Source organism: Cibotium barometz, chromosome 51 (assembly GCF_041138505.1).
Source record: "Cibotium barometz isolate CiBa-2024 chromosome 51, ASM4113850v1, whole genome shotgun sequence".
NCBI classification, from domain to species: Eukaryota; Viridiplantae; Streptophyta; class Polypodiopsida; order Cyatheales; family Cibotiaceae; genus Cibotium; species Cibotium barometz.
In genome coordinates, this window is record NC_141096.1 from 35,626,550 (window position 1) to 35,640,077 (window position 13,528).

The 13,528-nt window shown below is 41.9% G+C and overlaps 1 protein-coding gene across 1 annotated transcript; it reads right to left on the bottom strand.

Moving 5' to 3' along the window:
• Window positions 1-209: 209 nt before the first annotated feature.
• Window positions 210-10,140, bottom strand: LOC147609586 (uncharacterized). Its single transcript, XM_086787981.1, has 7 exons — window positions 9,924-10,140; window positions 9,743-9,803; window positions 8,820-8,893; window positions 8,528-8,592; window positions 8,242-8,332; window positions 544-626; window positions 210-428 (listed from the first exon to the last, which is right to left on the bottom strand). The coding sequence occupies exons 1-7, from the start codon at window positions 10,042-10,044 to the stop codon at window positions 210-212; spliced, it is 714 nt and encodes a 237-aa protein (XP_086644107.1). The 5' UTR covers window positions 10,045-10,140.
• Between the last annotated feature and the right edge of the window lie 3,388 nt (window positions 10,141-13,528).

Here is a 13,528-nt window from a genome sequence, read left to right on the forward strand (position 1 = left end):
CACTTATTGTGTGGCTATTGTACTTCACATTTTTATCAGCTGAATACAAAGAAGTCGTGTTCTCTCTCTGTTGCTCTCCACGTCTGTTTGCAGCATCTCCAAACCCTAACCCTAACACCCCTTTTGTCTTCATTTGGTATCAGAGCATTGAAGGCTTGCCCTTGCCCTGCCCGTACACTGCCACATTCTGTCTCCGTACAACCCGTACATTATTGCTCTACCCCGTACACTGTGCGCCGTCTGCAAAACGTACAGCTGCCCACTGTACCTGTTCGCCTGTTCGCCGCCGTCAGCAGGAGTACTGAAGCCATCCGTACAGCCCGTACAGTCAGCGCCGACTGCATCTTGTCAACGCCAACTGCACCTGTCAGCGCCCGTACCTGCTCCGTACATCTGTACCTGCTCCGTACAGTCAACGCCGACTGTACCTGTCAGCGCCGACTGCATCTGTCAGCGCACGTCAACCGGCCTCGAACTGCACTGGTCGACTTCTGTACCCGTGGTACCTGCCTGCAGTGTACCTGCAGTGAACCCGTACTGTACCTGCCTGCAGTGTACCTTCACAATACCTGCAAAGTATCTGCCTGCTATCACCTTCAGTCCTGTAAAGTACAAGTCGACTGTACCTGTACAGTACAGTCAACAGTACGTGTTTTTTTTTGGTGGACTGTACCTGCATATGTACCACAACCTGGTCAGTCAACTTGTGGTAAGCATTAAAAATTCTGTTTTTGGGCAATACTATTTTCTCTGTGAAAAGCTACAGGCACTACAGGCAGACTTTCTAGCAGAGAAGTCTACAGGTTTTTTGCACAGTTTTGGGTGCAGTAAATTTGGGCATTTTTGGGGCATTTTGGCATTGTGTACGCCATTTGCTGCTCTACTCAGTCATTGGTGCATTGAGCTGCACATTCAGAGGATTGAGAGTGCACGCATATCTAGGTGAACTGTATTCAGTGGAGTACAGTTGTTTTCAGGGTTCTTGCTATTGGGTTTTTTTATACACAGGTACAACATTGTGCGTAGGCATAATGGCAAATCAACAGCAAAGTGATGTATTCACGTATTTGTCTAAGGAAGACAAATTGGACGGCACGAACTACTCCTTGTGGAGTTTTATGCTGAAAAATGTGCTTGTGGCAAAAGGTCTTTGGGATTTTGTTAGTGGTGATGAACCACGTCCAGGTCCATTGGCTCCAGAGACTCCTCCCCAGGGGGGTGCTCGTGGACGAGGACAACAGGTACAGGCTCCAGGGCAGCCATTGCCTGTTCAAAGAACAAATGCTCAAAAGACATGGGATGCCAGGGATGCACAAGCTTTGTCACTCATTGCATTGTCAGTACAGAGGTCTATTATACCTCATATTCATTCAGCTGGCTCTTCACAGAATGCATGGGTGACTTTGGAGCAGATGTATGCTGCTCGTAATGAGGCTAGGATCTCATTTTTGAAAAGAGAGCTAGAAAATCAGAAAATGAATGTCTAGCCACTTAAACAAGCTGCAGGATTTGAGAGAGCAACTCATCAATGTGGATGAGATTATTCCTGAGACACAGCTTGTGTCCACCATCTTGCACTCTTTGCCAAGATCTTACTTGGCTTTTCATACCTCTTTGAACCTCAGCATGAGGAATGCTATTGAACCCCTCAAGTATCAGGAACTTGTTGCTCTCTTGCTACAAGAAGAGCAAATGAGGAAGAATATGAATATGAACACAAATGCTGAACAAGCATTTACTACAGGTCAAAAGGGGAAAGGAAAAACTCAGCCAAAGAGTTCAAATCAGAATTCAGGTGATGGTGGTTCTTCACAGGATACCAAGAAAGGTGATGGACAGCCCAAGAAGAAGGGCAAATGTCATTACTGTAAGAAGCCAGGTCACTACATCACTGAATGTAGGAAGAGGATTGCCAAAGAGAAGGCAAAGGAAGCTGGGATGTCTGTTAATGATGCTTCTAAAGCTCCTCCAGAGACTGCTTCTTTTGTTGAGGACAGGGATTACTGTTTTTATACATGCAGCTATGATGCCTCTTGGTCTTCACAGGCACTCAGTATGACAGAGCATGCATGTACTTGGTATTTTGATAGTGGTGCCTCAAAGCATCACACATCTCGCAGGGATTTGTTTAGTCATGTTGGCCCTGCCCCTGTTGGCAAAACTGTTCAGTGTGCCAACAATGCTTCATATCCAGTTCGTGGCATTGGGGAGATTCAGCTCACAGCCATTGATGGCTCCATTCTCCGCCTTACAGATGCCTTATACGTACCAGGGATAAAGAAGAATTTGTTGTCCATTTCTTCTTTAGCACATTGTGGTATGCAAGTCCACTTTGATGATGATAAATGCATGGTCAGAGACAAAGCTAATGCCTTGACCTTGATGCTAACTGGTACATTATGTCATGGACTTTATCAGTTGGATGCATTTCAGCCAGTGGATCAATCTGCTTATAATGCATTCACTCTTACTCCAGCTATGGTTGATGCGGAGTTATGGCATGCTCGCATGGGGCATGTAAATTTTGGTAGTCTTATGCTTATGCAGCGACATATATGTTTACAGATCTACCTCTCATGGAGAAGCCTCCAGATCACATTTGTGAAGGATGTATTTTGGGAAAAATGCATAGGTTTTCCTTCCCACGTGATCAGGCTCTAAGAGCAACTGCAAAGTTGCAGCTTATACACAGTGATCTTTGTGGTACCATGCAGACGAAGTCATTAGGTGGTTGCTTCTATTTTGCAACATTTATTGATGACTTCTCTCGTATATGCTGGGTCTATCCTTTGACATAGAAATCACAGGTATATGATGCATTTTTGGCCTTTGTAGCACTTGCTGAAACAGAGTCAGGATGCAAGGTCAAGACTCTCCGTTCTGACCGAGGGGGGGAATATATGTCACACATGCTGAATTCCTTTCTTGGGAGTAGAGGTATAAAACATCAGTATACTACTCCTTACACTCCACAGCAGAATGGGGTTGCAGAAAGGAAGAATCGGTCACTCATGGAGATGGCCAGATGTATGCTAAAGGCAAAAAGGCTACCACATATCTTTTGGGTGGAAGCTGTCATGTGTGCTTGTCATATTTTGAATCGATGTCCCACAAAGGCATTGGTTTCCATTACTCCTTTTGAGGCTTGGCATGGCCGCAAGCCTTCTGTATCGCATTTTTGTATCTTTGGGTGTCTTGCATATGCACACATACCCAAAGAATTGAGGAGGAAGCTGGATGATAGAGCCACAAAATGCATTTTTGTTGGGTATAGCCGTGAGAGCAAGGGCTACCGGTTATATGACCCACTATCCAGGAAGATATTCACTAGTCGGGATGTGATTTTTGATGAAAAATCAGAAATATCCATGGCTGGTTATGAGGCAAATCAGGCTGAAATTGATGTGTTTGAAGGTCTACTACCTATGGAGTTTCATTCCACAGTTGGTGATCCAACTCATGAAGGTACAGGACAGCCAGCAAATGATGTAGGTGGTGCAGAAATTCAGCAGCAAATTGAGCCAGAAGCTGAACCAAATATGGGGCAGCAGGCACCACAGGTCAGACACATACCTAGATGGTATTTGAGGACATTACAGGACGGCCGTTTAGAGGGTCCTCTTGCTGGTCGTACTCGTAGGGAGACACGGACCAATGAGCATGCACACATCATGGATTTGAATCTGGTTATGGCAGCCAGTTTACAGGATGATGAAGAGCCTGATTCATTTGTGGATGCACGAGACAATGTGCATTGGAACAAAGCCATGCAGGATGAGCTTGATTCTATTAAAAGGAATCAAACATGGGATTTGGTTGATCTGCCCAAAGGCAAGAAAGCAATTGGTACTAAATGGGTCTATAAGTTGAAAAGACATGCAAATGGATCCATTGACAGGTACAAAGCCCGTCTAGTTGCAAAGGGCTATGCACAGAAGAAGGGCATTGATTATGAGGAGACTTTTGCTCCTACATCCCGTATGTCGACACTTAGGTGTGTCATTGCATTGGCTGCACATCGTGGTTGGGTTGTTCACCAGTTGGACATAAAGACTGCATTCCTACATGGGGACCTCGATGAGGAAGTTTATGTATTTCAGCCCATGGGTTTTGCAGAACATGGTCATGAGGGGAAAGTATGCAGGCTGAAAAAGGCCTTGTATGGTTTGAAACAAGCTCCACGAGCTTGGTATGCAAAAATAGATGCTTTCCTACTCACTCAGGGATTTGTGAACAGTCCATCAGAAGCCACTCTGTATGTAAAGAAAGAAGAGACAAATCTGTTGGTCATCATCAGTCTTTATGTGGATGATCTCTTGCTCATGGGATCAAATGATGACAAAATTGCAGCTTTTAAAGAGATACTGCAGCAGACATTTGACATGTCTGACTTGGGGCTTGTACACTACTATTTGGGCATACAGTTTGTGCAGGATAACAGAGGCATTGGGTTGTTGCAATCACGGTATGTTGCTAAACTTCTGGAGAAGTTTAAATTTCAGGATTGCAAGCCTATTAGTACTCCTATGGAGCCTGGGATGAAACTGTCACTACAAGATGACAGTATTTCCTTTGATGCCACTACATATGCTCAGGCTGTTGGGTGCCTTATTTACTTGTGTAATACAAGGCCAGATATTCAGTATGCAGTTTCTCAGTTGAGCAGATTCATGCACAGCCCGCGGTTATCACATTGGTAAGCTGTGAAGCGTGTATTCCGTTATTTGCAGGGTACCTTGTCTCTTGGATTGCTTTATCCTGAGGGGGGTGACATGCACTTATACGCTTACAGTGATTCAGATTGGGCTGGTGATTTTGATACCAGACATTCCACTAGTGGAAATTGTTTCTTTCTTGGCTCTTCATGCATTTCTTGGCTAAGCAAGAAACAGACCACAGTGGCCACTTCGTCTTGTGAGGCACAGTACAGAGCAGCCTACACTACTACTGTTGAGTGTGTTTGGCTGCGTCGTCTCATGACTGATATGGATATTTCAATGGAGGAGCCTACACCTATCTATACTGATAGTCAGAGTGCCATTGCTGTGGCCAGGAATCCTGTGTTTCATGCTCGCACGAAACACATTGAGATTCACTATCATTTTGTTCGGGAGAGACTCCAGGCAGGAGATATCAGTCTGATCTACTGTCCTACAGATCAGAATGTGGCAGACATCTTCACCAAGGCATTACCACGTCCGAAATTCGAAGCATTCCGCACTGCTTTGAATTTGTTTCCTTTTGGTGGATGATGTACAGTGATCACATATCACTCCAGGGAGGTTTGTTGGGTTTTATGCTGTGTATGCACCCAGAGGAGTGCTAGTGATCATCAGTAGATTACTGGGGCACTTTTTACTTCAGTTAGTGGAGGTTTTTTCCCCAGTTTAGCTTAGTTTCACTTATATGCAGTTTATAGGTGTTTTGGTCCACCCGGCACATTTTATGGCCGGACATGTGAACACATCTCTTTAGGTCACTTATTATGTGGCTATTGTACTTCACATTTTTATCAACTGAATACAAAGAAGTCGTGTTCTCTCTCTCTCTTGCTCTCCACGTCTGTTTGCAGCATCTCCAAACCCTAACCCTAACACCCCTTTTGCCTTCAATGGTATCCCAAGAGAGCCATAAACATAATCCATAAACCTGAGGATGGGTTCAAATCCCCTAAAAAGAAGTCCAGGAATTGATAGACCTGTATACCATACTTCCATAAGGAAGTCCATCTATCCACCAATGGATAGCCATAACCAAAGGATGTCCACAAGGAAATAATGTATAGAAAGAGTGCTCAAGCACAAGTCCCCAGAGTACCCTTCCTCCATCACATATCATGGACTAGGTGACATGGTATCCCTTGTGAAGTGGCCTTACAGGAATAAACGCATGTACTTAACCAACCAAGTTCTGGTTCATGAAGCTATACCAAAGGACGTTTCCAAGCAAGTACCCGAAATACTAGACCCAGTGGAAAGCCAATCCTCCAAGCGTTGATGTTTCCAGGCAAGTACACGAGGTACCAGACCCACTGGAAAGTCAATTCTCCAAGCGTTTCCGGGCATGTACACACAGACACAAGTCCCAACGGAAAGCCAAGTCCACCAGATATTCCGGGCATGAACACATCAAGTCCCAGCGGAACACCTAATCCCAAACATGACATTCCGAACATGAACATGTCAAGTCTCAACGAAAGATCATGTCCACAATATCACATGACAAGCGTCAATCCCATGCCAAGCATAAACCAATAGCCATGGACACCAATCCCATGCCAAGCATAAACCAATAGCCATGGACACCAATCCAATGCGTACACATAGTGAGAAAATCACATACAACCACACAGTTCCAATGAACTCACCAAAGTATGAAGTCTTTCGATCACAGTACTACCATGTAGTAAGACCACTACACTTGCGAGGCTCTCAAAATTCTCCTTCCAAAATTTCTCTACAAGTGCCTTGGTGCTATCGTTAATCAAACGTCCCAAAATATTGGTTTGTGCATACTGGCATGGTCAGTGCCATGGGGTGGTATGCGTGTTGTTGCTATGTGACTCTGACGTGGTATCAGAGCTTGGACTTGTGTGGTCCTGGGCCAGTCCTAGCCTCTGTTGATCGAGGTGCTAAAATTGAAGGAGGGTGTTGGAAGTGGCAATTCTCGTAGCTACTCTCGGGTTATCGCATGACTGGGAGTGGTGGATTATTCCATATGCAAAAACATGGAAAGTCGAAGAGCCATATATAGGGTGTGGTGGCACCTTGTCACATATGTCTCCTCCAGGCGGATTTTTGGGGGAAGCAACGGCTGGGAGATGGAAGTCCAACCACTGATGTTGCTCAGTGCCCTGGGGTGGTGTGCATGTTGTTGTTGTGCGACTTTGACACCGACCCCCCGAGTATTTTATTAGCCAAGGAAAAAATATCATGTATAAACTTTGAGGGCCTTACTCTCCCCACCAGAGATGTCAGATTATCCATATACAAACCATAACACAGCCCAACATGAGGCAACCATAGAATTCAGCCAGTACATAGGTTGTAGAAATGCCGAGCCAACAATATAATCCATAAACCTCCGTATGGGTCCTGATACTTCCCCAAAAAACACAGGTCTTCATGCAGTAGAGTGGATATACTATTTGGACATGTCCAAGGCAAGATTCCTGGCTGCCCATACGCAAGCCGGCTGATTGTTGACTAGAAGTAGTATTGCAATATGTTCACTAGTCTGGTAGACCTCCCCTTCGACAGCAAATTCATTCAGGCAAGAAAACATACATTGAAGTCGCACTTTTGTTGCTCCATTGACGATTACACCTCCTATCTATCAAAGACCTATGAACTATGCAAGATGCCATATCTCCTGAGGAACGGGTTTTATCTTTCCCGAAGACTCAATGAAGATGGAGTATGGGTATGCATTACAGACCTACATGGCAGAAAATCCAAACACAATTACAGCCCTTCCAGAATGTCATACTGAACCCTCACCAGGATAGACTGGAAGATTGGATATTCCATAGAGAGGAGACTTTTGTTTTTGTGAAATTTTCTTTTTCACATATCACAGCAGCAAGGAGCTACCGATTGATTATACCACCAATAGTGGTAGATTTGTGATACTCCCTGTGGCCATGTGGACAAGTATCAGTATTTCCATCAATCATTACAACAATCTCTACATGATTGCTATCAACTACAGTAGTTAGATCAGTCTCATCTTGATTTGTTTTTCTAATGTTTTTAGTTTTCAACATTTGTGAGACCTCTATTGCTTTGAGGGAGTCTCTCTGTACATTTGATCTAATAGAAACAGTGGCTTTTTTTTCCAGTATGTGTAAATATACATATATGTGTAAACCTATTATATGTATATGTGTGTGTGCACGCGTGCACATGTGTGAATATATCTTCATACATTTATACATCATCATCAATGTATGTATTTATACAAACACATAAACATGTACATATACATACATACACATTCATACATCGTCAATGTATGTATGTATACATTCATACACATGCATAAACATATACATACATACATACATAATAATGTGTGTGTGTGGACACGCACGCGCACACTCATACACATGTGTATAGAAATAAGCATACGCACACGCACACGTGTGTGTGTGTGTGTGTGTGTGTGTGTGACTATACTTTCCATAATGAAGATAGGTAGATACATAGGTAGATATGTGCTTATCTTCACACGCACACACACACATGTATATATGCATTAGATATGCAATAATACTTGGCTTACTCACTTGAAGAGCTGGATCGTCTAGTACCTCCACATTCTCCATCGGCACCTACGCTCCAAGAACTGATGCATGAGCATAAGAAAATCACAAATAATATGCATTTCCAAGAAATGCCAAGCTAATTTGCAATAAGATTCTTACCTGTAAACAGTCTCAACACATTGAACTCTCACATTCTACCATTAATTACTAAAGGCAAAGAAAGATGGTCAAACACAGAATCACCTAAGGAAAATGTGTTACCTTAAGAAAAGAACATGCAGATAACATTTCTTGCTTTCTGATGGCACCCAGACCTTCGGCGTTCCCTGCATGCACTTTGCAAAGAGTCTTTAAGTAAACAAATCATGGTGCAAACCCACTTGCTAACGATCAGTTCTTATTTGAATGATTACTAGGAGCTGCTGCCTAGTCATTGGAGCCTTTCATCATATCGAAATCAATAAGGCATATGGCTTTCAAATAAATGGGAAGCTCAAAAAGTATCTACCCAACCAACCTTTAACTACATGAGCAAGTTACAAAAAGGCATTACCATTGGAGAAACAAAGTATCCGAACTTGGTAACAACCAAGAGAGGCCAATGAGAGGAGAGTCGGAGCAAAAAACCTGCAAGAAGAGGGCAAAAGATCAGTAGATGAACCTCAATTGTTCTTCCAAGCTATGATGTATCATGCTTCTGCACCAATATAAGCTACACATAATTCATTATCATCTACATTAACACATATACTCTTAATTTGTCCCCAATGAGTTGGTCTAGCAATGAGCCACTCATGCTTGATGGCACAAGTTCAAACCTTGTCACCGGCAAAGGACATTGTGCTGTGAGAAGGCCTATAATTTTCACCTATGGGTGTGGCTAGCCACCGTTGCACCATGGCCTGTCAAGTGTGGCCGCCTCGCAAGGAAGGAAAGACTCCTAGGCTATGAGTCCTAACTTCTCATGGCTAAAGCCAAACCATATGCGGCATGGATGGGACCGCGTGCAAGTCTCACATGACTTTGACCAAATAGATATACACCTCAACCATGGCCTCTCAAGACAAAATTGGAAGCAATGAAAATAATGCAATTCAAGCGTCGTGGTTCACATAAACATTGCCTTCAAAAAGAAAAACATTTTTTATTTAAAAAAAAACTTTTTAAAATTATATGAAGAAAATAGATTTTGCACATGAGGTATGAATACTTTCTACAAATACTAATCTCCCTTTATTTATGTATAATTTCCCTCTGTTTACAAATAATAATATCTCTTTATTTACATGATTGATAAATAATTTCCCTCGTTTTAGATAAGCTTTGTATGCATACTCTTACTTTACATACTTAAGCTCTGTATAATTCTGGTTGACTTGCGGTAATCTTTCTCTAATCAAATAAGCTAGGCATGGATCTTGCATAAAACAGGTATAATCTTCATTTAATTGGATTAATCCTCTTAAAATCACTTACATGGACTCGTCATCTGGGTGAGCAATGGCTAGCAGAACGTTTTTCTTCTTGTTGGCATGTGCTGCAGATCCATAGAAAGAAAGAGAGGTCAGCAAGGATGCATAAATAACATTTTAAAAATGGAGAAAAATAGGTTTTGCTTGTTAATTTTCAGAAAATACTAATGGAGGATTAAATAGACCGTGGGCTGAAGGGAGGGGTCGCGGTGGTGGTGAGCGCAAGAGCAAGATCAAGAGAGAGAAAATCCAAATCAGCAGAAGGGCTCCCAGCATAAACGGCACCACCATGGTAGTTGTTGCCATCTGAGTTGTTACCAAACAAGAATGTTAGTGTGCCTAATTAAGAGTATCACCACATACTAACCCAGCTCTAGACTAGAAAGTTTTCCCTTGTTTTCTTTTTGTTTGTAAACTCAGTTGCAAAAATCGTAAGCCCCCCCCCTCTTGTTTGTATTTTATATGTAACCAAAAGAATAGAAGGGAATATGCTATGCATATATATATTCAGTTTTTTTCAAAGACTCAATGATTTTAATAATATCTTTTAAAAGAAGAGCTAGATCCATTTTTGCAGTTGTTGAGGAGGGACGTCTTTGTCTATGCATTCTCTCTCTCTCTCTCTCTCTCTCTCTCTCTCTCTCACACACACACACACGCACACACATTTAAGCAAGATCATTAGTACTAATCAAATTTAAGGCGAACACAAAATAAGCATAAACAAGGCTATGCCTGCCTTGCGAATTCCACCTAAAACAAGCTTGATAATACATCCATTTATAGCTCTCAAGGGGCATCTCTAGATCCACTTTCCTCTCTATGATTATCTCCATTCACTCCATCTCCCCTTGATTCTCTCAATCACGTGATTCTCTCCTAAAGAAATCTCAATGACCTAAATTTGATCTACTTTTTAGCTTTTCCAATGTCACTAATAAAATCAACCTTTGAACACACATACCATATAAATAACCTTTGATCTACTTTTTAGCTTTTCCAACGTCACTAATAAAATCAACCTTTGAACACACATACCATATAAATAACCTTTGATATGAGGCCCTTTAGACCTCCACACACCATTCTAAGACTCATGCACTCCCCCTCAGATATAAATCATCCATCACCATAATTTTCAGCACTCCCCCTCGGTGAAGGACTCCCTTAGCACTCGTGTGTGTGGCCCTATACTCCTGGCTCAAGTAGGCTACGCAAGTGGACTTCAGTTTCAACCTACTCCTCCCTCTCAACAACATTAGTGTGCTTCAGGTGGGATGCATCCTCAGCCCACTACCACTTATCCCTTACTTGGACAAGCATGCACCTCTTATCCCTTACTTGGACAAACGCGCACCTCTTTATATTCCTTGCTAAATGCAAAGAACCATGGGAGTCACACATCCCATCAATAGCATCCCTCTTCACATTAAAACCTAAAACCAACCTTTTTCTGGAGACACAAATGTCTTCTTGGTAGCTTCTTAAGGATGTAAACTCTAAAAATCTTTATATTGCTAAAATCTTCACTTTCTTACTCCATGAAAAACTTTAATAAACCTCCAATCCTTCCATTGAACCATTGAGACACAAATGTCTTCTTAGTACCTTCTTAAGGATGTAGACACTAAAAATCTTTATATCGCTAAAATCATCACTTTCTTATTCCATGAACAACTTAAATAAACCTCCAATCCTCCCATTGAACCTTAAAAAAAGGTAATCTACGAAATAATCTCTGCTAATTTTCCAAAATCAAAGAACAAAATGCATAAATCCCTAAGAAAATGAACTAATGAGCAAATCTACTATCAACTCTCTACTAAATCCTAAAAACCTAGCATGGCTATAATACCATATTGATTATGTAAGGTGCTAGGGATCAACTTGGTAGAGTGATACACTTAACGAGAGAGATTAGATTAGAGAGGATCAAAATAATTAAGATAATCCATGGCTATAATACCATATTGATTATGTAAGGTGCTAGGGATCAACTTGGTAGAGTGATACACTTAACGAGAGAGATTAGATTAGAGAGGATCAAAATAATTAAGATAATCCATGATTACGAAGTGCGGACACCAATGAGCACACTCAACCAAATGTATTACAAAATATATTATCAACCATACCAATGAGTACACTCAACTAAATGTATTACGATATGTTATCAACCATATAAGCACACTTAACCAAATGTATTACAATATATTATCAACCAAATGTATTACAATATGAGAGGCTTCTAATATACATAGCCTCTAACCAAGGCTTCTAATATACATAGCCTCTAACCAAATGTATTACAATATGAGAGGCTTCTAATATACATAGCCTCTAAACAAGGCTCTTTGCCATGTGGCATCCTTATCCATGAGTTGTCACCTTTATAAGGTAGCGCCTACCCATGTGCTTATCCTTCTAACATTGCATAATTAATACTATCAAAATTCTACTTCCAACACTCCCCCTTAATTACATAAATATGTGACACCATATTTCATTCCCTTCGTAGTAGAAGGCTCGGGCTTCTAGCTTTTTTGGGATCCATCAAAGTGTCGACTAGTGGGGTGATATGGGGTACTAGGTCCATCGCTTGGAATTTTTGGCTTAAGCTGTTGTGGTGAAAAATGATGAGGTTTTGGGACCCAAATAGAGGAGTTTCTCTCGTAGAAGCCTTAGGATTCTTCTAGTAACTTGACTAGGATTCAGTGAAGCTTAGGTTGAGAGTACCACATCTTTGCCTTTGAGGGTCATCCTCCTGCTTAGTAGTTTTGTGTTCAATGGTAGGCCTTGGACTAAATGGTGGCTTCCAAGTCTTTCCTTGTGTGTCGAGCCTACCTTGGCATTAGTAGAGCTACGGGCGATGTGGGAGGGTTACCTAGAAAAGTTGAAAGCTATCATGGATACATCCACACTTGCCCCACACCTACCTATAAGCAAGTAAGTTTACTTTCTCCATAAGACTAGAATACAAATTTTGGGAAGGGATAGCAGAAGCCAATTATCGGCAAGGATGTAGAGTAGTCTAGATAACCAACCCTCAAGAGAAAAGAAAGGATCTAGAATGGGTACATTAGGTGATACCAGAAGTAGTGAAGAGGCTAACGTGCTCAAGGAAGAGAACGCAAAGCTAAAGGTAGAAAGCTAAGTTCTACAACCTAAAGGTAGTAATGGGGTTGGAGCCGAAAGGAAGTAGTAAAACACTAGTGTTGTGGAGGACCAGCACATAGATGGATGTAGTACCACTGTAACAACTTAAGGAGCATGTGTTGGCCACCACCTAGTACCTTAAAGAATAAACCAATGAAGTATCCACACTCTAAGCCCACATTGAGGAGATGAAATGTGTGATAGAAGAGTACAAACAAGTGCAGAAGGAGGACAATAAAAACCATCAAACCATCAAAACACTTAAAAAGGAGATAAGAAACTAGAACCAACCAACCACAAGAAAGACTCATAAAGCATAGAAAGACACTCTCTCAGCTACTACCCACAATGAAAAGCAACCATAAGAGAGACTCATAAAGCATAGAAAGATGTTCTCTCAGCTACCCACAATGAAATCAACCATAAGAGAGACTCATAAAGCATAGAAAGTCGCTCTCTCAGAGCAGCTACCCACCAGGAAAACCATGAAATCATGCTAAGGAACTAGAATGGCTAAGTAAGTATGCTGATGTATTCCCAAAAGAGCTGACTGAGATGCCTGCAACTCATGAAGTAGATCATGAGATAGAGCTAACTTCCGGAGCTCAACCAATAGCCCAGCATGCATACAAGA

Coding starts and splice junctions, on each gene's coding strand:
- LOC147609586 (XM_086787981.1), bottom strand. CDS start 10,044: ATGGCAACAACTACCATGGTGGTGCCGTTTATGCTGGGAGCCCTTCTG. Junction 627..8,241: donor TCTAATGCATATATACATGT/GTGTGTGTGCGT, acceptor TGTACTGTACAG/GTACAGTCGACTTGTACTTT. Junction 429..543: donor TGAAGGTACACTGCAGGCAG/GTACAGTACGGG, acceptor CGGCGCTGACAG/GTACAGTCGGCGTTGACTGT.